General features: G+C 34.8%; 4 protein-coding genes across 11 annotated transcripts; 1 reads left to right on the forward strand and 3 right to left on the reverse strand.

Annotated features, from left to right (window-relative positions):
• Positions 1-361: 361 nt before the first annotated feature.
• LOC112769728 (G-type lectin S-receptor-like serine/threonine-protein kinase At4g27290) lies at positions 362-3771 on the reverse strand. Its single transcript, XM_029294893.2, has 7 exons — positions 2437-3771; positions 2177-2305; positions 1882-2030; positions 1591-1801; positions 1257-1494; positions 1009-1159; positions 362-731 (listed from the first exon to the last, which is right to left on the reverse strand). Exons 1-7 carry the CDS (start codon positions 3704-3706, stop codon positions 435-437), a joined length of 2445 nt encoding a protein of 814 aa, XP_029150726.2. The 5' UTR covers positions 3707-3771; the 3' UTR covers positions 362-434.
• A 116-nt stretch (positions 3772-3887) lies between these two features.
• On the reverse strand, positions 3888-8899 carry LOC140173013 (G-type lectin S-receptor-like serine/threonine-protein kinase At4g27290). 7 transcript variants are annotated; one of them, XM_072226315.1, is made up of 8 exons: positions 7497-8899; positions 7267-7389; positions 7021-7178; positions 6729-6939; positions 6399-6636; positions 6159-6309; positions 5516-5865; positions 3888-4444 (listed from the first exon to the last, which is right to left on the reverse strand). In XM_072226315.1, exons 1-7 carry the CDS (start codon positions 8752-8754, stop codon positions 5545-5547), a joined length of 2460 nt encoding a protein of 819 aa, XP_072082416.1. In that variant the 5' UTR covers positions 8755-8899; the 3' UTR covers positions 3888-4444; positions 5516-5544. The 7 variants fall into 7 exon arrangements, 6 of the variants coding, with proteins under 6 accessions (XP_072082416.1, XP_072082419.1, XP_072082415.1 ...); XM_072226318.1 differs by having other exon boundaries at positions 5619-5865; positions 7021-7181; positions 7497-8895; XM_072226314.1 differs by having other exon boundaries at positions 7021-7181; positions 7497-8895.
• A 3407-nt stretch (positions 8900-12306) lies between these two features.
• On the forward strand, positions 12307-12879 carry LOC112769729 (uncharacterized). The gene is made up of 2 exons (XM_025814204.1): positions 12307-12571; positions 12623-12879. Exons 1-2 carry the CDS (start codon positions 12307-12309, stop codon positions 12877-12879), a joined length of 522 nt encoding a protein of 173 aa, XP_025669989.1.
• A 10229-nt stretch (positions 12880-23108) lies between these two features.
• LOC112769043 (G-type lectin S-receptor-like serine/threonine-protein kinase At4g27290) lies at positions 23109-26768 on the reverse strand. Of its 2 annotated transcripts, none has more exons than XM_025813439.3 (7): positions 25343-26768; positions 24888-25028; positions 24640-24794; positions 24345-24555; positions 24018-24255; positions 23774-23924; positions 23109-23613 (listed from the first exon to the last, which is right to left on the reverse strand). In XM_025813439.3, exons 1-7 carry the CDS (start codon positions 26745-26747, stop codon positions 23308-23310), a joined length of 2607 nt encoding a protein of 868 aa, XP_025669224.2. In that variant the 5' UTR covers positions 26748-26768; the 3' UTR covers positions 23109-23307. The 2 variants fall into 2 exon arrangements, with proteins under 2 accessions (XP_025669224.2, XP_025669225.2); XM_025813440.3 differs by having other exon boundaries at positions 24640-24788; positions 25343-26765.

Consider the following 26768-nt stretch of genomic DNA (forward strand, 5'->3'; position numbering starts at 1 on the left):
ACTAATTGTCAAAAATTTCTTAAATTTAATATAACATTTTTATGTTTTTCATTCTCATTCATTTATTTTTTTAATTATTTACAAACAAAAAAGCTACAAGAAAAGACAAAGTATAGCCATTAATGTAAATCGAAAAATGAAAAAAAAATGCAATTTTGTATAACTCTAATATAAATAACCTATATCTTTTTTAAAAATAAATAAATTCAAAATCTATTTATAATATGTTCTTTAAAATATTTTTAATATAACATTAATTAAAATATACTATATAGTATAAATAATTTATCTCTCCGCGCATTGCGCGGTCTCACTCTAGTGACAATAAATTTAGAAGGCTAATAATAAATCTAAAGGTAACTTATTTTAATATATTACTAATAGATATATGAGTTGATTACACAACTCATTTGCATTGAAACTAAAAAACATTACTATCTTGCCTCTAACAATGTGATGGAAACATCATTTTTTGAACAGGTTTCATTGTTTATGGGTGAAGAACTACTTTCTTGGTGAGGATAAAATGCGGGCTGCTTTGGCGGAGCAAGCGGCTTATCATCATTGAGCATATGGATTACTGATGACATGTTAGGCCTTTGTTCTGGTCTCTCTTGCACACACAAAAGCCCTATGTGAATGCATCTCAACACTTGAGCTTCATCAACTGAATCACCAAGTGATTCATCTACCAGCTCCAGAGACCTTCCTTCACTCCACAATTTCCATGCCTGAAATAAATTTTAACATGGAATGCAATATATTTCGGTATGAAAACAGAGAGTGTAAAATATATTATATAAGAAATATACTCATGGCGTTTTGATACCTAGGTGAATTATGAATTGGTTAAGCGATATGTCACCTAATCGGTAAATTCATGCTGTAGTTCCAAGACACTTATCAAACACAACTTAGGAATTGATAGCTTTAAAGGATTGGCAATGTACAAGAAGCAAGCTAAAATCACATTCAACAAAAACTAATTATTATTGATTATTTACTTACATATCCAAGAAGGTTCAGATCTTGGTGTGGAATTGAGAATTCCCTGTTCCTCTTCGCACTCACTACCTCAAGTACGATTACACCAAAGCTGAACACATCGGATTTCATTGAGAAAGAACCACGCACTGCATACTCCGGAGAGATATAACCACTGCATTGTATTACGTTTATCACATACTGAAAATCAAGGGGGGAAAAGAAAATAAAGAAGGCTGCAGCTACAATTAGCCATATTTTAGCCTACTTACTGAGTTCCCATGACTCTCTTTGTATTTGCCACAGTTTGATCTCCTCCAAACGTCCTAGCAAGGCCAAAGTCTGATATTTTAGGATCTATACCCTTATCAAGAAGGATATTGCTCGTTTTCAAGTCTCTATGAATGACTCTTAGCCTAGAGTCTTGATGTAGATAGACTAGTCCTCGAGCTGTCCCGCCAATAATTTGAAATCGCTTGCCCCAATCCAATAATTTTCTTCTAGAATCATCTGGTATGTCGAGTGCATTCAAGGTTAACTTGACATCTACTATATTGTGGTAATTGTGAAATATAATGAGAAATTCAGAATGGTTTAGAAATGAACCAAAAATGAAGTAGTCCAAACTCCTATTGGGCATGAACTCATAAATCAAGAGCTTCTCTTTTTGTTGAATGCAACAACCAAGAAGTTTTACAAGATTGCGATGCTGAAGTTTAGCAATTAACTGAACTTCAGTTTTGAACTCCTGAAGTCCTTGCTGAGAATTCTTGGAAAGCCTCTTGACAGCAATCTCTACCCCATTTGCGAGTACACCCTAAAGTGATAACAATTGTTAGGACCATATAGCATATAACAGCATCCCAGACATATTCATGTTAGTTACTAGTTTAGCACCTTGTACACAGGTCCAAATCCACCTTCACCTAATTTGTTGCCATTAGAGAAGTGATTAGTGGCAGAAGCTATGGTTGATAACTCAAAGCTTGGAAGATCAACATCCTCATTTTCTATTTTGCAAGCATGTTGCTTCCAGCAGAATATTTCTAGCAAAACAGGAATGATTATCAAGCAGAAATATATCATATGTTCTTTAATAGAAGTATTGGTTTGATTTGTTGGAGTGAATGATTTGTAATATTGCAAATTCATATGGTAGTTGCAGTCACTAATTAATGTATCATGTATTCACCTGGCTTCTTAGGTTTGTTTCTCCATACATAGATTGCCAGTCCAAGTACTAAGCACATGACTAACAATGCGGATCCAACGATGATTCCTGCTAGCTTCTTCTTGCTGGAATCATTGTTCTGATTATCTTCTGAGATATCAAAATTCAAGAGCATTGTTCCTTAATAATTCTTACATTAGTGTATTTTGAAAAAATAATGTAGTCAATCATAAATGGAAAAAGCTTGATGAGGGAAAGGAACAAGAAACCAAAGTTTATACCTAGATCTGAAATAGTTGTTCGGATATAAAGTTCATTTACCCCTTCTTTCATGTCAATGAGATCATGAAACCAAATTAAGCACCCACTTCCTTGGCCGCGGATATCCAAATTAGCATATGCTGTGCAAGAACAATTTTTCAGACACAAATCCTCACATTCTTGCAAGTTCATGGTCTTGTTGTACCAGGAAGAAGATGTGTCAGGCAGCACCATGTTTGTGAGCTTCTTAAATCCATCTTTGCTGCAGCTCAATGGAGTGATCCTAACACAACCATCAGACCAATGTGATTCCTTCCATTTTTCAGGATAATTTGGTTCAAATCCGTTCAGGCATGCACAGGTTGGAAATGCAGTGTTAAAGACACTACAGATAGAATTTGCACCACACACTGCATACTTGTCACATTGTGTCGCCGGCATTGAAAGAAGAGTCTCCCAGCTGCCGGTTTGTCTTAACCAATGAAAAGACTGAAGATTTCCCCAAGTTGTCACCACAATTCTCACAAAATTAGATATATTCAAAAGATTGTACTCATAAAATATCTCTTTCTCATTGAATACAAATTCATTTGACAGTTGAGTATAGCGCAAGTAAAGTGTAGCCCCTGAGAAAGTAAGACCAGTCCATGGTCCTAATCTAACCATTATAACGGTTCCATTTGTTATAACTACTTGTGGATAGCCTCTACGGTCTATTTTAGCTTCGTAGTATCCACGGCTAGGATCATCGGTGCTCTTCCACGACGATACAGATCTCTCTAGGCCTGTCACAAGATCCAATCCAAGCTTCATTCCTGGCAAGAATGTGTCACTGGGATAATCAAAGCTCTGCCACAGAATTTGCTTCTCATCATGTCCATCTTTAACAACAAGGTTTCCTGAGTCCAAGATCTGCGCAACTAGATTCCGATTCTCTGATTTTCTTGACATGTTGGAGGACCACACAGTGCTGTTGGTGCTGCCATCAACAAGAACAAGTCCTTGATCAGTGACTTTTAGAATTCCAGATGTGTTGTTGAGTGGTTTTTCTCTATTGGCCACCCATACTACTGTTAAAGGGGACACATTATAATACCAGATGCCGAAGTATTGGCTATTTGAGTTTCCTGGTTTAAAGAAGCCAACTTCAAAGGTTCCTCCGCGCGAAATTAATGTCTCTCCATCACTGATGGACTGACTCAGGGCTATACTGTCCATTGAAGTGGAGGTTCTTAATATAAGTGAGAATAGGAAAGACCAAAACCATAGCAGAACCTTCAAGTTCTGCATTGTTGTATTAAGGAACTTGTTTCTCAGACAAAAACAGGGAAAAGTGGTATGAATTATGGAGCTGATTTTCCTGGATTGGTAATTTTTAAGGAAAAATATATTTTATTTTTTATGTAAACGTGAGTGTTACTGTGTTAGTACCAGAGGAAGAGCAATAATAGAGCCACTATTGTGGAATATGTTTTGGTCAAATCTGTGTGTAAGAGATAATAAATTATTACTTGACCATATGGTCAAAGTATTTACAAATTATGTTTGAATAAAAAAATGAGGGCTGCTACACATACAAGTCTTTATGATTACAAGTCTTATAAGTTGGCACAAATCCAACAAAATACACGCATTACACTCCCACATTCAAGAGTAAATAAATGCACGTTATTCAACCACTTTCTGTTTCCAAAGCACACTATTCATCATGCATTATGAACGACTCTTCTTCTTCTTCCTCCATGAAAACGAGTTTCTTGTCAAATTTGAAGATAATGGAACTTCAAAAATACACCTAAACGATTACAGAAATACACTCAAAGGATTACAGAAATACACCCAAACACTTACAGGAATTCACCCAAACGATTATAGAAATACACCCAAAGGATTACAGAAATACACCAAAGGATTACAAAACTACACCCAAAGGATTTAAGAAATACACCCAAAATTTGTTGAAATACATCTTATGCATAATTCAGAACTCTTTCTCTTTCTCCTCCTGATCTTCTGCTGCTTCTTCTTCTTCAAAAACAATTTCAGAGCTTGATGTCAAAAACAATGGAAATCGAGAATAACGAAGAAAGAAAACAGAGAGAAAAACACGTAAATGAAGAAGGAGAAAGAGAAGGCAAGAAACGAAAGAAAAAAAGAAGAGAAAGAGGAAGAAGAACGTGCAACAAAAAGAAGAAGAAGGTGCGGTGAAAACGTGCAGTACGGTTCGAAACGCGTTAATATAAATGACTTGTATAAAAAAACGCTTGTACCTGGAGAATTATTCTAAAAAAATTGACTACGATTCAGAACACAGTTTAGAAGTCATACTCATATCTAAATTAAGTAGCACAATCTACGCTTAGGTCCCACAATGAAGAATTACTTGTCTTTCCATTTCACTCTTCAACTATCCCATGTTAGTAGTAGTAATATCAGGGAAATATCATTTTATGTTTTTTTGAGAATAAGAGAATTCCATGGACCTGCTGTAACCTTCATTATAAGCATTGTACTTCATTAGAACTGCTTTTGGATCTTCTCCAGTCTTGGTATAGTTACAATATAGAGCTGAGTTATTTGTACACCGAGCCATTACACGCTTCTAAATTCTAATGGTGGAAGAGTGTGTTTAGTTCGATATACGAGGCAAAATAAGTATATGGAACATTTCTCTTTATTATATACTCTCCCTAACTGGTTTTATTAAAACTGCTTGCAAAAAAACATGTCTCAGATACTAAAAACTGTGGCATAAGAAATGTTTAGTGTTGCTTGCTACCATTTCCTCTTCTATTTGTTTGTGATTTTAATATAAGGGAAATACTTTCTCCTCAAAATTCTTTAGAAGCATGTTGTTTGAAAAAGCATGAATTTACCAAACTGTTTACATCTCATGATGCCATGGCTATTAGAATTTCAGGACAGAAATGCACTATTCAGAATTGAGATAATAAGACTTTGCTGATCAACATGGCTCCAATTATATCTATTTGAAAAATGAATGATGCTAATGCCATCATGAACCACATTGTTAATAACGCCATACACACATAGACAAATGAATTTTCGAGCAAGAACTTCATGAAACAAGTTACTTACAGAGCTAATTTGCATTGAGACTAAAAAGACTATCTGGCCTCCAACAGTGTGATGGAAATATCATTATTTGAACACATTTCACTAGTTTTAGTTGAAGAATTACTTTCTTGGTGAGGATAAAATGCTGGCTGCTTTGGCCGAGCAAGCGGCTTATCATCATTGAGCATATGGATTACTGATGACATGTTAGGCCTGTGTTCTGGTCTCTCTTGCACACACAAAAGCCCTATGTGAATGCATCTCAATACTTGAGCTTCAACAACTGAATCACCAAGCGATTTATCTACAAGCTCCATAGCCCTCTCCTTAGTCCACAATTCCCATGCCTGGAAAAATACATTAAAATTTGCCTATTTTGGCATCACATTAATTTATCTATCAGTAGCTCTAAATTTTTAGGAACCACTTTTGATTTAGTTATTAGGCCTTGTTTGGTTAGTGTTTTGAGACAGAGATAAGACAAAAAGAGTTGAATCTCTTTCCCTATCCCTGGTTTTTGAAAGGATAGAGAGTTGGCAAATTTTGTCCCATGATAGAGACATTTTTATATGTCTACCAATTTCTGTATGTATCTCCTTCTTGAGTCATGTTATATATCTATCCTATGATAGTTACCAAATAGGGCCTAATGATCATTACTTACATGTCCAAGAAGGTTAACAAATTGGTGCGGGATAGAGAGTTCCTTGTTCTTCATCCCACTAACGACCTCAAGCATAATTACGCCAAAGCTAAACACATCAGATTTCATCGAGAAAGAGCCATGCATTGCGTACTCAGGAGAGATATAACCACTGCATTATTTTAGCTTTTATGTCAAACAATAAAAATCATAGCACAGAAAACAGTTGCACCATCAAGTAACACATGTTAGCCTACTTACTGAGTTCCCATCACTCTCCTTGTACAGGCCTCGGTTTGATCTCCACCAAATGTCCTTGCGAGACCAAAGTCTGATATTTTTGGATTCATATCATTGTCAAGAAGAATGTTACTTGTTTTAAGATCTCTGTGGATGATTCTTAGCCTTGAGTCATGATGTAGATAAAGTAGGCCTCGAGCTATCCCACTAATAATTTGGAAGCGCTTAGTCCAATCTAATAATTTTCTTCTACCATCATCTAACATGTAAATTAAATCCAAAGTCAGCTTGACATCAACCTGGGGGTATTGCAAACCAGAACAATAAATTTGGGATGGTTAAGAAATGAACCAAAAATAAAGTGGTCCAAACTTCTGTTTGGCATGAACTCGTAAATCAAGAGTTTCTCTTTTTGTTTAATGCAACAACCGAGAAGCTTTACAAGATTGCGATGCTGAAGTTTAGCAATTAACTGCACTTCAGTTTTGAACTCTTGCTGTCCTTGCTCAGAATTCTTCGAAAGCCTCTTGACAGCGATCTCAGTGCCATCAGCAAGCACACCCTGATAACAATTATTTGTATCATATAATTTGCAAAGACCGAAGAATATAATATTATGATGTACATAACCAAATTTATATACCTTGTACACAAGTCCGAAGCCACCTGCTCCTAATTTGTTGTAGCTAGAAAAGCAATTTGTGGCATAAAATATGGTTGATAAATCAAATGTTGGAATATCACTGTCCTCCTCCACCCTTCTGCATAATAATTCTTTCCAGAAACCCACTTTCGACATCCCTGCTGGAAATTTTGTTGGCAAAGATTAACAATATATCAGAGGTTTCTAAAATTAAAGTAGGGTCAGGCTTGAAAATCGCACACTGACCTGGCTTCTCAAATTTATTTTTCCATAAACATATGGCAAGTCCAAGTATTAAGCATATCATGAATACAGCAGAGCCAGTAATGATGCCTACAAGCTTCTTTTTGTAAATCTTCTTGTTATGTTCTGAGATATCAATATTAAAGAGCACTCTAAATTAGCATACCTTTTACACTGATAGATTACCAAAAATATCTTCTAGTCAATCAGAAACCATAAATCAAAGAGGCTACCTAGCTCCGAAGAAGGAACTCGAATATAAATATCTTGGCCACCTTCATATGATTGTCTCATATCAATCAGATCACCGAACCAAAGTAAGCAGCCACTTCCTCCGTCGCGCTTATCCAAATTTGCATATGCTGTACAGGAACAGTTTTGCAGACATAAACTCTCACATTCTTGAAGGTCAATGGTCTTATTATACCTAGATGAAGACGTGTCAGGAAGAATAATCCCCGTGTACTTCATGAACCCATCTTTGCTACAACTTAATGGAGTGATCCTAACACAACCATTAGACCAATATGACATATCCCACTCTCTTTGAACCTTTGGTGCAAATCCTTCCAGGCAAGCACAATCTGGAGTCTTCACTGAATTGCAAACAGAATTCTCGCCACACAATGCATAATTGTCGCACCGAGCTGATGGTATAGTTATGAGAGTCTCCCAGACATTGGTTTCACTTGTCCAATGCAAAAGCTGCCGATTCCCCGAAGATGTCATGATGTATCTAAAAAAAGTAGAATTGTCAAGGACTTGGAACTCATAGAATATTTCCTTTTCATTCAAAACAAACTCAGATTTAAATACTGGACTTTGCTTATGATATGGAAGTGCTGTGAAGCTAAGTCCATTCCATGAACCTGCCCTGCTCATTATAGAATCTCCCTTCAATTGAACTGCTTGTGGATAACCTCTAAGATCTATTTTAAACGAGTAGTCTCCGGAATCAGGATCGTCTGTACTTTTCCAACAAGTTAGGAACCTATTTAGTCCTGTCTCTAGATTCCATCCAAGTTTCATTCCTGGCAACAAAGTATCACAAGGATAATCAAAACTTTGCCATAAGAGATTCTCCATTTTACCACCATTTCCATCTCTCACAACAAGATTTCCTGAGTCCAAGAGCTGTGCAACCGGATTCTCTGCTGCTTTCGACACTTTGGAGGACCAGAATGTCTTGTTTGAGCCATTGTGCAGTACAAGAACTCCTTGGTTGTTGATTTCCAACACTGATGAGTTGCTGTTGATTCGTTTGTTCCGGTTGGCAACCCATGTCAGTGTTGAAGGAGATTGCTTGTACCATATTCCCAGGTATCGACCACTTGAGTCTCCGGGCCTGAAGAATCCAAGTTCAAAAGTTCCACCAGCTGAAACCAAAGTATCACCATCTTTCATGGATTGACTTGGTGTAATCATGTCTAGTGAAAAGGATTTTGTTATAAACACCAATAATAAGAAGCAAATAGCTCTAGTTCTCATCATGTTTTTTATTGGAAAACAGAAAGGAGGATGTTTCACGAACACAGAATTTATGTTATCAAAAACTAAAAGATCTTTGAACAGTATTGAATGCAACAGAAAGGGAGCAAAGTGAAGTTGGGATGAAAATATTATTCTATTCTTATATCTTTTATGTTATAGATCAAATAATAATCTATATATTACAATTTTAAGGATTTTTTAGTTTAGGGAATGGAATTAGAAGATTTTGTACAAAAATAAAACTTATAGAATTAATTTTTCACTTATGGTGCGAGTCAAAATCTAATTTAAATAGAGTTTGACCAATTAAAAAATGGGTAATGCTAGGGAGACAAAAAAAACAGACAGAAGTTACCTTATTTAGCATTCGTTAAAAAATTAACCCACCACTCACGTTTTCATTGGGTTATAGACATATTTCGTCATGTAGTATAACTTTCTCGTGGCAGTAAATATAAGTTAATACTCAATTTGATTTTTGAATATGCATAAAATTTTAATTTAATCCTTGAATTTTTAATAGCTTTTACTTAGTCCTTAAATTTGGTAAAACGTGACTTACAATAGTCCTTGGGACAATTTCGAGTACCCAGACGTCAATGGAGCGTTGACATAGTCAGATACCACACTGAAATATGTAAAACGACGTCGTATTACTTGTTTTTGGAAGAAAAGTTTTAACAAATACAATATTGTTTTGTACTATTTGAATGTCAAAACAAAAACAATGTCATTTTATAGAATCCAGCCATCTAACTATCCATGTCACGTCTGTGCATTGTTATGGGACATTCGCAAAATTTAGATACTAAATAGAAATAATTAAAATTTTAAAGACTAAATTATTTTACGCAAGTTTAAGGACCAAGTTAAATATTATCTCTAATAAATACGCTACAAGAAACATTTTTCAAAATATAAATCTTAATGGATTATGGATGGCTCTTATAACAAGTAATTTTGCATGGACAACGGAGTTTGATTGTCTACTCAAGTTTTTTGATATGTTGTTGGCGTGCTGCATTAAAATAGCTCACTCAAGCCTTCAATTCTGACTTTTAAAGATCCCAATTTCAACTATGATCTGAAACAGAATGATGCCGACATTTTTAGTATCCTTCCTTATTACTGTTGAATTTGCTCGAAGTCTCGAACAAAAGTATAAGAAAAGCAAATTGAATTATATACTTTTTAATTGACCTTTATTTTTTATTTTTTTCCTAATAAAAAAGAGACAATAAAATGCTATAGGAAATGTAGGACCTAATAAAAAAAAAACAACGATGGGCCAAGCCCATAACATTTCTTTCTTTTCTTTCTACTCCAACGGCACACAAACATTTCAATGCAGCAATACACATATTATTACATTACAGAACTCCTCACCACCAATGCTACTCTCTGATCTTCTCTTTTCATGTCACTTCTTCAACAATAATTTCATACACTTTTATTTCAATTAATTTTTCTACTCTTCTTCTATTCCAACTCTATTATGCTCTATTTATTGTGTTCTCTTATATTGACTTTTATTTCAAAACTCTATTGAAGTAGTCTAAATTTAAAGAAGAAAAAAAATCACCTTTAATTTAAGCATTACCAATTATTAAGACATTAAGGTGATTCTTTAACTTGATAATTATTTATATCTTTAATTTTTGTCATGTTTATAATTATGAGTATCAATATATCCAAAAATTTAGGATTAAGATAAGATAGAATTTGAGACATTTTAGTATATAGGTTCTATTATATCAATTGATGTTAAGATTAACTTATTAGAGTTGTTATTGTTATGTTTGTGGTGTTAGATACTCAAAGGAACCACTCTCCTTACTTGTTAGAACCTCTGGAGTAGAAATTTCTCTCTTAAAATTTAGTATGTGAATAAACTTTGTATCTATAGTTAAATTTTAGTATTTGCATCATTTTTATAATTATTGAAAATAATTTTATAATTTATTATTTAGTTATTTACTAACTTATTTGTCAATATGATGTTTATGTAAATATTTTACAAAGAAAATCCCACTTGAGACATAATATTTTACGTTGAAATGAATGAAGTGGTTATTTGAGAAATTAAACTACAATGTAAATATTATCTTGCATATACACTTTGAATGTAAATTTAGTATTGAATTTGGATAAAGTTATTACATGAATTATTACTATTGAATTGATGGTGTATTTATTGATTTGTTTGACAACTTTTAGCTTGATAATAATTTGTATGTCAAAATATTTTAGCTTGATTTGATCCTTCTTGAAATGATGGATGAATTTGATGTCATTTTGGATATGGATTGGTTATCCTCTTATCATGCCGATGTAAGTTGCTACTCCAAAATAGTGAAATTTGATATTCCAGGCATTTCACCCTTTGTTTTCTTTGGTGGGGGTTGTTCTATCTTGACTAATCTTATCTCTTCTACAAGTGCTTTACACTTGATGGATAAAAGGAATCAAGGATTTCTTGCAGTAGTTTGGGACGTTTAAGGTACATCTTTCAACAAAAAGATCTTAATATCAGACAACATAGATGGATGGAGTTGCTTAAGGATTACGATTGTACCATTTTATACCATCCAGGTAAGGCTAATGTAGTTGCTGATGCATTGAGTAGAAAATCTATGTGTAGTTTGAATCACATTATTTTATCAAGGAGACCTTTAGTGCAAGAGATTCACAAGTTGAAATCTGAGGATGTATACTTTAAGTTTGAAGGGTCAGGACCACTCTTAGCTTATGTACGATCTTAGTCCTCTCTAATAGAACAAATCAAGTTTGCGCAAGGTGATGATCCAAAGTTAAGAAAGCTAATGAAAGATGTTCACAATAGGAAGAACTCATATTTTTCTCTTGATCAAGGTATTTTACGTTTTGGTAACCGTTTATTGTGCCAAATAATAATGACTTAAAGAAAACTATTATGGAGGAGGTTCACAATTCTAAATATGCCGTTCATCCGGACACTAATAAGATGTACTAAGATTTGAAGCAATTATTTTGGTGGGAATGCATGAAAAAAGATGTAAGTACTTTTATTTCTCATTGTTTGACTTGTCAACAAGTTAAAACTGAACATCAAAGGCCTGGAGGGTTGCTACAACATATTGAGATACCTGAATGGAAATGGGAGAGAATTACCATAGACTTTGTAACAGGTTTACCTCGTAGTTTTAAGGGCTACGATTCAGTTTGGGTAATAGTAGATGGAATGACGAAGTCATCTCACTTTCTTCCTGTGAAAATTACTTATACCGCAGCCCGATATACTAAGCTTTATGTTGATGAGATATCTAAGCTTCATGGAGCCCCAATGTCCATTATCTCAAATCGTGGGCCACAATTTAAATCTCATTTTTGGAAATCCATTCAGAATGCACTTGGAACAAGAGTATATCTGAGTACAGCCTTCCATCCACAGACAGAGAGAATAATTCAAATTTTGGAAGATATGTTGAGATGTTATGTTTTGAATTTTGGTGAAAATTGGAACTACCTTTGATTGAGTTTTCTTATAATAATAGTTACCAAGTCAGTATCTAAATGGCACCATTTGAAGCTCTTTATGGAAGGCGATGTAGATCACCAGTCGGATGGTTTGAAGTTGGTGAAACCAAACTGTTGGAACCCGATTTGGTACAAGATGCGATTGAAAAAGTTCGCTTGATCAAGAAACATTTATTAGCAGCTCAAAGTAGACAGAAGGCCTATGCTGATCATAGGAGACGTAACTTAGAATTCTCGGTGGGTGATCAAGTTTTTCTTCGAGTGTCACCTATGAAGGGTGTGATGAGGTTTGGCAAAAAAGGTAAGCTTAGTCCTCGCTATATTGGTTCTTTTGAGATCTTGGAATGAATAGGCACAGTGGCGTATCGCTTGGCACTACCACCTGATTTGGCTATGATTCATCCAGTATTCCACGTGTCTATGTTATGTAAATATCTTCATGATCCATCTCATGTACTTACTCCCCAATCAGTGAAATTGAAAGAGGATTTATCATTTGAAGAAGAACTTATTGCTATAATTGATCGACAAGTAAGGAAGTTACATTCTAAAGAAGTAGCCTCTGTAAAAGTAGTCTGGAAGAACCATTCGGAGAAAGAAGTAACCTAGGAACCTGAGAATATAATGCGTGACAAATATCCGTATTTGTTCGAAACTTAAGGTATTTTCATATTTGAAATTCGAAGACCGAATTTTTTAAGGTGGGAAGATTGTAGGGCCTAATAAAAAAAAACAAACAACAACGATGAGCCAAGCCCATAACCTTTCCTTCTTTTCTTTCTACTCCAACGGCACACGCAAACATTTCAATGCAGTAATACACATATTATTATATCACAGTATCCCTCACTGCCAATGCTACTCTCTGATCTCCCTTTCTCATGTCACTTCTTCAACAATAATTTTATACACTTTTATTTCAATTAATTTCACTACTCTTCTTCTATTCCAGCTCTATTATGCTCTATCTATTGTGTTCTCTTATGTTGGCTTTTATTCCAAAATTTCATTGAAGTAGTCTAAGCCTGAAGAAGAGAAAAATCACCATTAATTCAAGCATTACCAATTATTAAGACATTAAGGTGATTTTTTAGCTTGATAATTACCTATATCTTTAATTTTTGTCATGCTTATTATTATGGGTATTAATAAATCCCAAAATTTAGGGTTAAGGTAAGATAGACTTTGAAACTTTTTGGTATATAGGTTCTATTATATCAATTGATGTTAAGATTAACTTATTAGAGTTATTATTGTTATGTTTGTGGTATTAGATACTCAAAGGAACCACTCTCCTTGCTTGTTGGAACCTGTGCAGTAGAAATCTCTCTCTTGAATTTTAGTCTGTGAATAAACTTTGTATCTATGGTTGAATTTTAGCATTTGTATTATTTTTATAATTATTGAAAATAATTTTATAATTTTTATTTAGTTATTTACTAAATTATTTGTCAATATGATGTTTATGTTAAATATTTTACAAAGAAAACTTCACTTGAGACATAATATTTTACGCTGAAATAAATGAAGTGGTTATTTAAAAAATTAAACTACAATATAAATATTATCTTGCATATACACTTTGAATGTAAATTTAGTATTGAATTTGGTTAAAGTTATTACATGAATTATTTCTATTGAATTGATGGTGTATTTATTGATTTGTTTGACAACTTTTAGCTTGATAATAATTTTTATGTCAAAATATTTTGGAAGGTTCTATGACAGAAACTGCAGCTAGCGGTAGTAAGCACTAAACTTGGTGCACCTTGTCAATATATAATTGCATTTTCAGGACCATATGAGATAAAATGGTTCCTATCTGTTTCATGTCCACAAAACTAGTAGAACATATCTGTTTCAGAACTCACACGAAGAAAAACAACCTAAGTGTAATTTCTGTCTGTTATTTTGACTTTTTTGGATTAGATAACCTTCTGTGTATATTGTTATAAATAAAGAAGTTTGAATACTTGATATTTATAATTAATTATCATTGTGTTTGAGTATAATTTTGTCACTATTATTAAGGTGGGTTTATTTTAACTAAGAGTTTACTAATTATACAACTGTCTCTTGTGGGGCTATAGATGCTCTGCTCACTCTGTTGTTCTTTCATTTTTTTCAGATATAGGCCTTGATCCTAATCCAATTTTATCAGTTCCGCTCTAGTTTTTTTTGTATTGGATATCCCTTTACTGTTTAAGGGCTTGATGTTTTGTGTAAATAGCTTTAAAGCTCTTTAGACCTGTTAAACTTCTCCATGTGACACAGGTAGGATCCGACATTGGTGACTTGAGTATGTTGCTTGTAAATATCCTAGTAGATAAAACTAATAAACTATACTTTAATGTGAATATTTGAGTCGAATTTTTTATAAATATGCTGAGTATGTTTTAAATATAAGGCTGAGAATGTGTTGCCTTTTTCGTAAATTTGAAAATTCTATTTTTTCTGTTTTCTGTAATATCAATTTTTGAGGCTTGCTTGGGAAGATTTTCCTAAGCGCCAGTCACGGCCAGATTGGGTCATGACAGGAAACACCTTCAATTGAATATTTTAATACAATTAAAACTAATCTAATTATGAATATCGTTGGACAGTAAAAGCAAATTTGAATTAAGAAAATATAAACTCATAACAGATGTGATGCTTGGAAATGGTAAATTTGAAAAAAGGAGCACAAAGTCTCTTTGAATTTTAGGTCTTTTGATGTCATCAACATTAAGATAGAATATTCCAAAGATGAATGATGCTATTGAATTTTCTATCTGTAGTCGGAGAGATCAAGTCATGGTCACAATTTATCAGACTATCAGAATGCAGGCCGTTTCAGTTTAGACAGATTGCTATCACTAGTTAATATTAGAGTCATAGATGACATATCTGGCCTATCTCTGTTGCATACGTAGTAGTCCGATATGTAAGCATCGCAGTACTTTGCATAAATCAACTGCGTTGCCTAATGAATCATTAATCAATTTCAGGCATCTGTTTTCACCCTTGATACAAGAAATCAGTAACTTATATGAGTAGATATTCAATATTCATCAATCTAGAATGACTTTCCTTCTAATGAAGTATGGTTGTAATAAAATTAAATCATTCTATAGTATAAAAACTCCAAAACTAAAGATATCTGACTTGGTGGATACTTTTTTATGCATTGCATACTCAGGAGGCATATAACTCTGGAGAAACATCAATTTTTCACCTGCAATTAATGACATGAAGAAACATCAGGTAGCATTTAAGGTTGAAAGTTAGCTGTGTCCGGCATACTTACTAACTTCTAACTATCCGATTCGTTTGGCCTCAATTTGATCTTCCCAAAAGGCCTTTGAAAGTCCAAAGTTTGACATTTTTTATTCATATTATCATTTAGTAAAATGTTGCTAGTTTTGAGATCTCTATGGACAATTCTCATTCTAGAGTTTTGATGAAGATAGTATTAGAAAAAAGTTGTGGTTCAAACAACAACTTATTTGACAACGGAAGAACCAAGAACAATTTTTTTCATAACCAGTTCAATGAGACTAAAATGGCACTGCTTTTTTCCCTCAATTTCTTCTTCTCTTAGTCGACGAGCTCTCTCTCACTCTCTGTTTCTTTTTCTCTTGTGTGTAAAAAATTATTCACACACTCTCTCTCTTCTATTTTTCCTTTTATTACTCATGGCTATAAGCCATGACTTTCTTTTCTTTTTTTATTTAGAAACGTGGGTCCACTTGAGTTGAGACCCCCAACAAATTTTCTCTTACTGACTCAAGTGAGGATAGGTTACTCTACCAAGTTCGTCTTCTCTTTGCAAGAATCAAACTTCACTATAGGTAGACTCTTAGTCATCATATCTGAACTATTATCATTAGTGTGGATCTTCTCAAGTGCATACGACTTCATCTCAACCGCTTGACGTATCCAACGATACCATACCTCTAGCTATGTGCTTCAATCTAGAATGAAACGCTAGATTCTTGCTGAGATGGATAGCACTTTGGCTGTCATAAAATAACACAAACTTCTCTTGATTGATGCCTAACTCTTGTAGAAATTTCTGCATCCACAAGAGTTCTGTAGAAGCTTAACAACAATAATGTATTATGCCTCTGTAGTAGATAAAGCAACACATTTCTGAAGTCAAAATTCTCACGACACAACTCCCCCTGCAAAAGTCATCATATAACTAAAAGTAGACTTCCTTGAATTAAGATCCCAGTCATATCTGCATCTGTTAACCATCCAACATAGGTTGGCCACTTCCAAAGAAAAAATAAACTCTAGACGTACCATTAAGATATTTGAGAATCCACTTCCCTGTTCGCCATTGTTCTTAGCCAGGATTAGAGAGAAACTGACTAACAACTCCAACAGTATGAGCAATATCCGGCTGATATAAACCATAGCGTACATCAAACTGCCAACTACAAATCCATATGGAGTCTTTTTCATTTCTTCTTTTACTTTCTCACTTGTAGTACATTATCGTGAACTCAGTTTGAAATGATTGGTAAGTAGAGTATTAATGGGTTTGGAATTACTTATGCTAAACCTCTCTAAAACCTTCTCAATATACTTCTGCTGCGACAACCACAGTTTTTCATTCTTCCTGTTACGAGCAATACTCATGCCAAGGATTTTCTTTGTAAGACTCAAATCTTTCAGAGCAAAGAATTTGTTTAAGTCTTTCTAAAGACTTTCAATCTTCTTAGTGTCATGACCAACAATCAACATGTCATCAACATATAGCAAGAGAACTATAAAGTCACCATCAGAGAATTTTTTGACATACACACAATGATCGGAAGAAGTCTTACTATACCCATTTATTCTTAAATACTCTCTTACCGTTTACCAGCATCACTAATTCAAATGTATAATTCTCATGCAAGAATTTCATTTTTTCTTGCATGGCTTTCAACCAATCTTTCTTATACTCATCAAACAGAGCTTTCTGGTAGCTGTCTGGCTTTTCAGTCTCAGTATTCATCACATACTCATGAGAAGAGTATCTCTAAGAAGGATGATGCTCTCTAGTAGATCTTCTCAATTCAGGCTCAACTGGTAGTTCAGGTGAAACTTTAACATCTGGTGAAACTTTTCATTTAGCACCTCAGGTTGAGGTGTAGGTTCATCATGCAAATCATTACCATTATTATCAACTTGTTCATCTCCCCCATCAACAAGAGGTCTAGTGGAAGGATTAGGTTCATCACTAGCAGAACATCTAATAGTTGTTGTTGGCTTATCTGTCTTCTTAAGATATTCAATAGTTTGGTCTTCAAGAAAAATCACATCTCGACTTCTGATTATTTTCTTGCTCACTAGACCCTATAATCTATAACCAAAGTATTCATGACCATAATCCATGAAGATACACTACTTTGACTTCCCATCAAGTTTGAACTTCTCATCTCTTGGAATGTGAACAAAAGCTCTGCAGTCAAACACTCGCAAGTGACTATAGGAGACATTTTTTTCTCTCTAAACTTTCTTTGGAACATTACCATTTAGTGAAACTGAAGGAGAAAAGTTGATCAAATCTACTGCAGTTCTAATCGCTTCACCCAAAAAGATTTAGGCAACTTTGCATGAGAGAGCATACACCTGACTCTATCATTGATAGTGCGATTCATTTTTTCTACAACTTCATTATGTTGAGGAGTCTTAGGAACTGTCTTCTCAAGTTTGATCACATGTCCTTTACAATACTCTTCAAATGGACTCCTGTATTCACCACCATTATCTACTCGAACACATTTTAATTTTCTTTCTGTTTTTCTTTCAACACTTGCATAAAAGTGCTTGAAGATACCGAACACCTGGTCTTTAGATTTCAATATAAAAGGCCACACTTTCTGAGAATAATCATCAATAAAAGTAACAAAGTATGATGCACTACCTAGTGTCTTAGCATCCATAGTTCAAACATCAATGTGAACTAATCTAAAACATGTGATCTCATATGACGTCCAAAATTATGAAATGATGCTCTAGCATGATTTCTAACAAAATAATGAGTACAAGTATTTAAATTTGTACATTTCACTAGAAGTGAGTGTTTTTTGGTTAAGACACTAAGTCTTTTTTCGCTCAAATGACCAAGACGCATGTACCACAAATCAGAAGAGGAATTATCAGCTATATTCACCTCTTCTTTGTCTAACTTTGCTTGCAACTGGTAGAGAGTAGTGAGACTATTGTCTTCTTTAGCAACAAAGAGAGCACTTTTGGTAATCTTGCATTTTTTACTACCAAAAGAAGTGTAATACCCCTCTTGATCCAATGCCTTCACTAAAATCAAATTAAACCGCATATCTGGCGCATGTCTAATATTCTTCAACTGTAACTTGTATTCCATATTGGTTTCAAGCCACACATCACCCATACCAATGATGTCACACACCCCTTTATCTCCCAATTTGATCTTGCCAAAATTTTCAGTAGTATAGGAAGTAAAAAATTTATACCTTGAAGTGACATGATATGAAGTACCAAAGTTCATAATCCAAGCGAAATCATCACAGACAATATTAACATAGTTTTTATTATAGGTAATAAGAACATCTTCATAAACAATAGTAGCAGTTTCTTTATCACTATCTTTACCTTTGTCTTCGTTTCTTTCTCTTAATTATTCTCTTTTCAAGAACCTACAATACCTCTTGATATGCCCCAACTTGCGACAATGGTGACAAATGAACTCTTTTTTTGGCTTATACTTTTCTCTTGACTTGCTTCGACTCTAACCTGTCAGAATTGTGAGGTTTTCTACTTTGTCATCTCTCTGCTGACACGTGATGGTATTTAGGTGTGTCCGGAGAAGAATTTTTTATTTTTTATTAAGACACGGTTGGACATAGCAGACACGGGTGTTGGACGAGTGTCGGTGAGTGTAGTGTCCGAAATGTATCCGACATGCAAACACGGTAACTCAGCAAAATGTCTATGCTTTATAGCATTCTACTATTTTATAATTAGTAAATTTTATGTTGTCTATAATTTGATATCTAACTTTTGTTTAACTTATTTTTTATAAAAACTTTTAAATATTTAATAATTATTCACTTTTATATTTTTAAAATTAAATTTTATTTTTTATTTTTTTTTATAAGCTAGGCAAACATTTTTAGACACTATAACAGCACCTTTATAATTTTATCATAGAGGTAATGACCAATTCGGTACCCGAAAGATTCAAACGCTGACATTTTAGTACCCAACTATTGTTATTGACAAAAAGGTACCTGAATGATTAAAAATTTTGCCAAGCGTGTCCAAGTGCTTGCCGGAACATAGTTCCGGTGAGTACAATGCTTACGTGGACGCCGGTTTTTGCTGACAAGTTTAGTCTTATATTAGATGGAATTTCTAATTAAATTAATGCTTATCCTACCTGGAAATTAACTTAACCTAATTGAAGGTTGGTTTAGCCCCAAATTAATTTTGCCTTAAAGCCCAATTGTGCTCTCTTCGCTCTCTCGTAGAGCACGATCCCAATCTGGAAGATGCAAGCAGATAAGAGTCGTAGAAAAGGTGGAATCATGAGAAAGCACTCATCCATTCAAGCCTTCGACGTTGATGGTGGTTCAGAAGGGCTATACAGTTCATCAGATTCATATTGGTACATCTCAGGTCCCATGTCTCCATCTGCTCTGTTCGGGTTAGGCACCTCTACCCTTGGTGCTTCATCATCCTTTCCAGGTACAATCCTCTGCCCAGATGGTTGAGGCCTAGGATGATTTCTCCTTGTATTTGTCCTCTCCTTTTTTTGTGTTTCTGTATCTGTTAATACATTAGGTGATATATTTCAGCCATCATGCAATATTTATCAAAAAATGCTGTAACAAAACAGAAATACTAGTTTTACCTGCTGCATTTTCTGTAGCTGTTTCCTCTGCCCTCAAATCATCCACCACTAGTTCTTCAATGTTAGCACCTTCATTGGCAAAATGTGCATCATAATCATTGGATTCATAAACCCAATACTTATCCAAAATGCTATAACAAAATAGAAATAATAGTTTTACCTGCTGCATTCTGAGTAGCTGCTTCCTCTGCCCCAAACTCATCCACCAATGGTTCTTCAATATTAGCACCTTCGTTGGCAACATGTGCATCATCATCATTCCTCTCATGTGTTTGTTCATTTACTGTATCAGCTTCTAGAGGATCACCCTCAGGCTGTTCAGATTCAGCAGCTTTTCTTTCTTGTGATAAACCACTGGGTGGTGGTCTTGGATGCCTCTTTCTCACCCTCTTAACAACTTTCTCTGGAGCTGCAGGTTGTTCAGTCTCTTTATCCCCCATTCCCGTGATTCACATCTTCATCCATAACACCACCCTCACATTTATCCGAGTCATTAACATCAACACCCTTCTCAATCACAACTTCATTCAAAGTCTCCTTCCCAACAACTGTCAAAGCCTTATTCAACTGATTAACCTCGCCAGTTTCCTCACTCACAACTTCAGTTTCCCTCTCATCACCAGGTGGATTGACCTCAACCACACTCTCACTGCTACCAGAAACCACCACATCGTCATCAATGATTTCAGAGTTGGCATCAATAGGGTGATCAAAATAGAGATGGACAGTATTGTCATTTTTAATTGCACTCTCACACATCCTCATCACTTCAGCATCTGTCCTAAGCACTCTAAGACCCTGACCTAATTCGAAACCAGGTTCTAGCCAACACGCCTCATTATATCCAGGGTAACCCAGGTCTAAAAACAACCCCTCAACAAAAAATAAATTACATGTCTCCACATTCACCCTATGTATCTCAGTGACTAAACCCCCTTCGTATATCACATTCCCATCTCTAACCCTTTTCAAGCAACCCATGTGATGATACACAAACGTAACTACAGGATCCATCTAAGAAATAGTAGAGAGAAGATACAATGAATAAACAGGATGTCACCAGCAAACGCAAAAAACTAGAACTTAAACCAAGAACATGAAGCAGAACGTACCTCTTCGTAGGGTTGCTCCTTGTGAAGAATGGTGATCCCACGATGCCACTTGAGAACCGTTACCCTTGATTCCACAATGTCTCTCACCTTGTATCGTTCTTCTTCGCGCCAAGCTTCCAGAGCAACGTCTCTCCCTCTCTACGTGACCTTTGAGTTTCGCTAGTAGTGACACACTAACCACAGTAACTAGTAACAACATATGCTAATTGGGTTTTAGGGCAAAATTAATTTGGGGCTAAACCATTCTTCAATTAGGTTAAGTTAATTTCCAGGTAGGATAAGCATTAATTTAATTAGAAATTCCATCTAATATAAGACTAAACTTGTCAGCAAAATCCCGGCGTCCACGTAAGTATCGTACTCACCGGAGCTATGTTCCGGCAAGCACTTGGATACACTTGGCAAAATTTTTTAATCATTCAGGTACTTTTTTGTCAATAACAATAGTTGGGTACTAAAATGTCAGCGTTTGAATCTTTCGGATACCGAATTGGTCATTACCTCTTTTATCATAAGTCATAACAGCATTATTATATAAGTGTCTATCTTTTTCAGTTTTTCTATCTATAATGTTTCTAAAAACCGTTACAATGTCAAAAAAAAAATCGTTATAATTACATTCATTTTAGTTTTACTCACTAATTACAATCATTAACTCTCACTCATTACCATCATTAATTACATACAATATATTCTCTCTCATTCACTCATTTTTAGATCATGGTCAGAGAATTCATTCTCTCATACTCACTTCTACTCATATTTACTATATAAATCAACATCTGATCCATTTTACATTTTTTTTCACATAATTTAATGTCTTTTATTCTATCTTTCTTTCATTTTTGCCAATATTTTGCACAATTATTTTTATAATTAAAATATTTTTTATTTTACTAAATAATTGACTCATTATGTATTAGAAGATGAATTCTAAAATACTAAAATGTATATTTTTACGAGTTTTTTATTTTTATCTAATTGTGTTCATTGATTATGTATTATCTTTGTCACATATATACTAACCAAGTTGGGTTGGTCTAGTGGTTAGCTCACTAGTCCGCTTAAGCAAGTGTCGGGGGTTCGAATCCCGCCTTGTGCATGCAGCAACCCATTGGCCAGCGGCAAACCCTTAAATGGAGCTCAGTACCGCGACGGATTAGTCCTTGACCTGCCGGGTTGGGGGATACCGTGGGAAACCAAAAAAAAAAAAAAATCTTTGTCACATATATTATTTTTTACCATTTCACATTTTATATTTTTAAATATTATTTAATTATAATAATAATGTTAAAAATACATGGTGTCATAATTTATGAAAAATAAAATTAAAAAATTAAATGTTATGTTCAGTTATTAAAACATTATACACTCATTTGCATGGTATCTAAAAGTATTATTCTCCAAATTCATACAAAATACAATGCAAAAAAAAAAACTATGTAACGAATAACATTATCAAGAATAGGTTTGATATTATTTTTTTCTAATTTATATATCCATCTAAATTCCGTGTAGCGGTTAAATCTAGTTGAACATAACAGAACAAAGAAATAAGGTGAATAAATCATCAAGAATTAGATCCAAATTCTTTTACTCAGCACCATTTTTCAATTATTCTATCATATTTTACCTTTTTTTTTTTTTGTAATTTTGGACTACTCAAAGTTCTCCAACAACTCTATTGAGAACAATCAAAGTGTGACTTTCACACATTCTCTCTTTCATGTTTTAACTTTTGTTGTACTCCGCGTGAATTTGTATTTTTTAAATTTTGAATTTTCACTCTTGAATCGTTTTTCTGTCATATTTTCTCTTAGTTCCACCTATGAAATCAATGGTGATTTTATCCTCTAAAATAAAATTCAAAATTTAGAGGATCCATATCTTTCTGCTTTATAAACGTTGCAAACATTTTCATGTGTTACAAACTACTTTTACAAGTTACTAACTAAAACTTAGTTCGGTATATAGACAACTTTTAGTTGTTGTTCATAGAGATTTTCATTTTGATCTGACACCTATCTAATCAAACAGCTACCTCCAATTTTCAACATGCTACCTTGCCTCTACCACTGAGATTGTAACTTCATTTTCAGAACATGTGTTCTGATTACTTGCTAGAAAGCCTTTATTGTGACAATTCCTTTCCACATAAAATGCAGGCTGTTTTGGCTTAGGGAGATTGCTATCACTAGTTAACATTACAACCACAGAAAGCATGTCTGGCCTGTCTTCCGGACTTTGTTGCACACATAATAGAGCAATATGTATGCATCTAAGTATTTCAGTTGCATCAGAAGCGTTGCTTAATGAATCATCAATCAGTTGTAAGTGTCTCTGCTCAACCCACAATCTCCAGCTCTGAAGAAATACAAAAGTCAGAACGAATATCTAAGTACATGTTCATTAGTGTGTCATGGACCTCATGTTGAAGAAACTTTGTTGTAATAAAAACATGTCAATCCATATCGTATCACAGTATCATTACTCTCATTATTTATTTTTCGTTTATTATACTTACATGTCCAAGAAGATTAAGGCTATGATTCGGGTCGCTGAAATCTCTATTCTTCTTGCCGCTTAGTATCTCCAGTGCCAAAACTCCAAAGCTAAAGACATCTGACTTCACAGAAAATTTCCCATGAACTGCATACTCAGGAGGCATATAACCACTGCAAAACATTATTTTAATATAGAATCAATAACCTCTCAAACATCAGAAAGCACCAACAAGGATGTAAGGTATATGCAAACAGCACTCTTACTATGTCCCAACTATCCGATGAGTTTTCGCCTCAGTTTGATCTCCCCCAATGGCCTTCGCAAGCCCAAAGTCAGAGATTTTTGGATTCATATTGGCATCTAGAAGAATATTGCTAGCTTTGAGGTCCCTGTGAATAATCCTCATTCTAGAGTCTTGATGAAGATAAAGAAGCCCACGAGCAATGCCAACAATAATATGCATGCGTGTTGGCCAATCTAGTAATTTTCTCCTTGTTTGGTCTAAATGGTTCAATTCATTTTCAAAGTCAGTGCAGACCATAACAGGCTATAAACTCAAATGGAAACTATAAATGAAAGATGGCTCATACCAAATATAAAGGAGTCCAAGCTTTTGTTAGGCACATATTCATATACTAACATTTTCTCTTCCTCCTCAAGACAACAACCAAAAAGCTTAACAAGATTACGGTGCTGAAGCTTAGCAATTGTATTGACTTCATTTCTCAATTCATTTAGTCCTTGGCCAGAATTTATGGAGAGCCTCTTCACAGCTATCTCTTGTCCATCAATTAATGTGCCCTGAAAAGTGAAAACAATAACATCCATATTGAATTTGTACTTTGTGAAATGGGATAGTTGATCATCTTAACATTATTATATTACCTTGTAAACAGGGCCAAATCCACCTTCTCCCACCTTGTTATCACTAGAAAAGTTGGCTGTTGCATTAGCTATAGTTTGAAAATCAAATGTTGGCCAGTCCACCTCTTCCTTTCTTTGTCCACATCTGTAATCCTGGTTGTGAATTTTCTCTGCCACTCCAAATTCAGAGGATAGAAGTAAAGAAAGGAACAAAATGGCCTCAGACTGATACTATAAACGTAATCAGTTATCAACTTATTCTAATTTACCTCTCTTTCTTCTGCTGTCACTTTGTTTATAGGTTAAGTGTCCCAGAAAGAGGAAGATAATCATGACCAAAACACCACATACAATTATGATACCCACTAGTCTTTTGTCTTTGTTGGATCGCTCCATTTTCTTTACACTATCTGTGAAATTTTGAACATAATCAGAAGGGATTTTGAGGAACTTTGATGACACTATAATTATCTAGACATTTCAATATTACTTCAATACAAATAAAAATTCTAAGATAACTTTATGACTAGATAATTGATTTTTTAATTTGTTGGAATCTTGGATGCATATGCTGATAAACATAGGATTTCTATTTCACCATTCCTTCAACACAAAATACATAAGGCAGAAAATGAAGCCGGGTGATGTTTGAATTGTTTTGAACTTAAGAACTACCAAAGATATCTAATTAAATGACAACCAACAGAAACTAAATAAAAATTACCAATGTCTGAAGCAGCTAGCCTTACATAAAGGTCTTGACCGCGCTGGCTATATTGGATTATATCCACCAGTTCGACAAACCAAAGCAAGCAACCACTTCCATCAACATATAAGTTTGCATATGCAGTACAGGAACATTTACTTAAGCACAATTGAGCACATTCTTTAAGATTCAAGGTTTCACTGAAAAATGATGAGGACGTATTAGGCAATTTAACTCCTGTGTACCTCAAGAAGCCATCATCATGGCAATTCAAGTTCGTCCTGCGTTCACATCCAGTAAACCAGTTCCCATTATTCCAATCTTTTGGAGACTTAGGACTGAACCCGGTCAAGCATCCACAAACAGGGAAGTTATTGCTATTGCAGACGGCATTAGCACCACACCATGCATAATGTTGGCACTGATTTGACAGAGACGTTGAGGAGAGTGCCCAATTCTGGATCCGATTGATCCATACGAATCGCTGCATGTTGCCTGATGGATGCAGTACATCTCTTGACAACATAGACAACTCAGAACTCTTCCTGAGTTGGTAACCCACATAAACTTCACTTTCACTATATGTGAATTGAAAGACCAATGATGCTTCTGACCTTGCTGGATTTCCTGTCAACTCAAGACCATTCCACGATCCAAATCGTGACACTATAGTGGTTCCTTTTCTGATAACCACCTGTGGCCAACCATGAGTGTCAAGATGAATTGAGTACTTACCAGGGGCAGGGTCATCTTTACTCTTCCAAGATGTTAAGAATGTCTCCAAACCAGTAACTAGGTTCTTCCCAATCTTCATTCCAGGCATATATGTGTCAGAAGGATAATCAAAACTCTGCCACAAATAGGATTCTGTGGTTCTACCATTAGAGGCTCTCACCACAAGATTCCCTGATTCCAGAAGCTGTGCAAATGCATCTTCTGCAGTTGCATATGCATTTGAAGACCAAACAATATTACCTGTGATATTAATAAGGTTAAGGATACCCCCCTCAGTGATCCTGAGAATTCCTGAACCATCTCTAATAGGAGCTTCTCTATTTGCTACCCATATAGGAGTTCTAGGTGAAGCCACGTACCATATTCCCAAATATCGGTTTCTGGAGTTACCAGGGCTGAAGAATCCCAGTTCAAAGGTCCCTCTTGCGGAAACTAACTTGTCACCATCTTTGATGAGTTTATGTGTAGTAAGAATGTCTAGAGCTGAGAAGCTTGATAAGAATGAAGCGAAAAGAGAAGTCATAAAAAGTGACACAAGGCTTCTCATGTTTTTGCTTAAAGGGCAGGTACTGGGTAGTGTAAATTTGATTGAAAAATCATAGTTAATAATATAAACGGTGATACCATAAAACGATTCATTAAGTCTGGAAGCGCTATTGAGGAATTTGTCTCTTTCTCGGGACATCATTTGCTTGGTCACAGATGCAAT

This window comes from Arachis hypogaea, chromosome 18 (genome assembly GCF_003086295.3).
Source record: "Arachis hypogaea cultivar Tifrunner chromosome 18, arahy.Tifrunner.gnm2.J5K5, whole genome shotgun sequence".
In the NCBI taxonomy this organism is placed as follows: Eukaryota; Viridiplantae; Streptophyta; class Magnoliopsida; order Fabales; family Fabaceae; genus Arachis; species Arachis hypogaea.

What these genes read in the sequence shown, in the direction of transcription:
- LOC112769728 (XM_029294893.2), bottom strand. Translation starts at nt 3,706, where the DNA reads ATGCAGAACTTGAAGGTTCTGCTATGGTTTTGGTCTTTCCTATTCTCA. An exon ending in AACAACTATTTCAGATCTAG is followed by an intron (nt 2,306 to 2,436) that starts GTATAAACTTTG and finishes TTGATATCTCAG; the next exon opens with AAGATAATCAGAACAATGAT. An exon ending in GATTTGGACCTGTGTACAAG is followed by an intron (nt 1,802 to 1,881) that starts GTGCTAAACTAG and finishes TTATCACTTTAG; the next exon opens with GGTGTACTCGCAAATGGGGT.
- LOC140173013 (XM_072226314.1), bottom strand. Translation starts at nt 8,754, where the DNA reads ATGATGAGAACTAGAGCTATTTGCTTCTTATTATTGGTGTTTATAACA. An exon ending in AGTTCCTTCTTCGGAGCTAG is followed by an intron (nt 7,390 to 7,496) that starts GTAGCCTCTTTG and finishes TTGATATCTCAG; the next exon opens with AACATAACAAGAAGATTTAC. An exon ending in TTGTTAACCTTCTTGGACAT is followed by an intron (nt 5,866 to 6,158) that starts GTAAGTAATGAT and finishes ATGCCAAAATAG; the next exon opens with GCAAATTTTAATGTATTTTT.
- LOC112769729 (XM_025814204.1), top strand. Translation starts at nt 12,307, where the DNA reads ATGGCACCATTTGAAGCTCTTTATGGAAGGCGATGTAGATCACCAGTC. An exon ending in GATGAGGTTTGGCAAAAAAG is followed by an intron (nt 12,572 to 12,622) that starts GTAAGCTTAGTC and finishes TGGAATGAATAG; the next exon opens with GCACAGTGGCGTATCGCTTG.
- LOC112769043 (XM_025813439.3), bottom strand. Translation starts at nt 26,747, where the DNA reads ATGATGTCCCGAGAAAGAGACAAATTCCTCAATAGCGCTTCCAGACTT. An exon ending in GCTAGCTGCTTCAGACATTG is followed by an intron (nt 25,029 to 25,342) that starts GTAATTTTTATT and finishes AAAATTTCACAG; the next exon opens with ATAGTGTAAAGAAAATGGAG. An exon ending in TGACAGCAGAAGAAAGAGAG is followed by an intron (nt 24,795 to 24,887) that starts GTAAATTAGAAT and finishes CTGAATTTGGAG; the next exon opens with TGGCAGAGAAAATTCACAAC.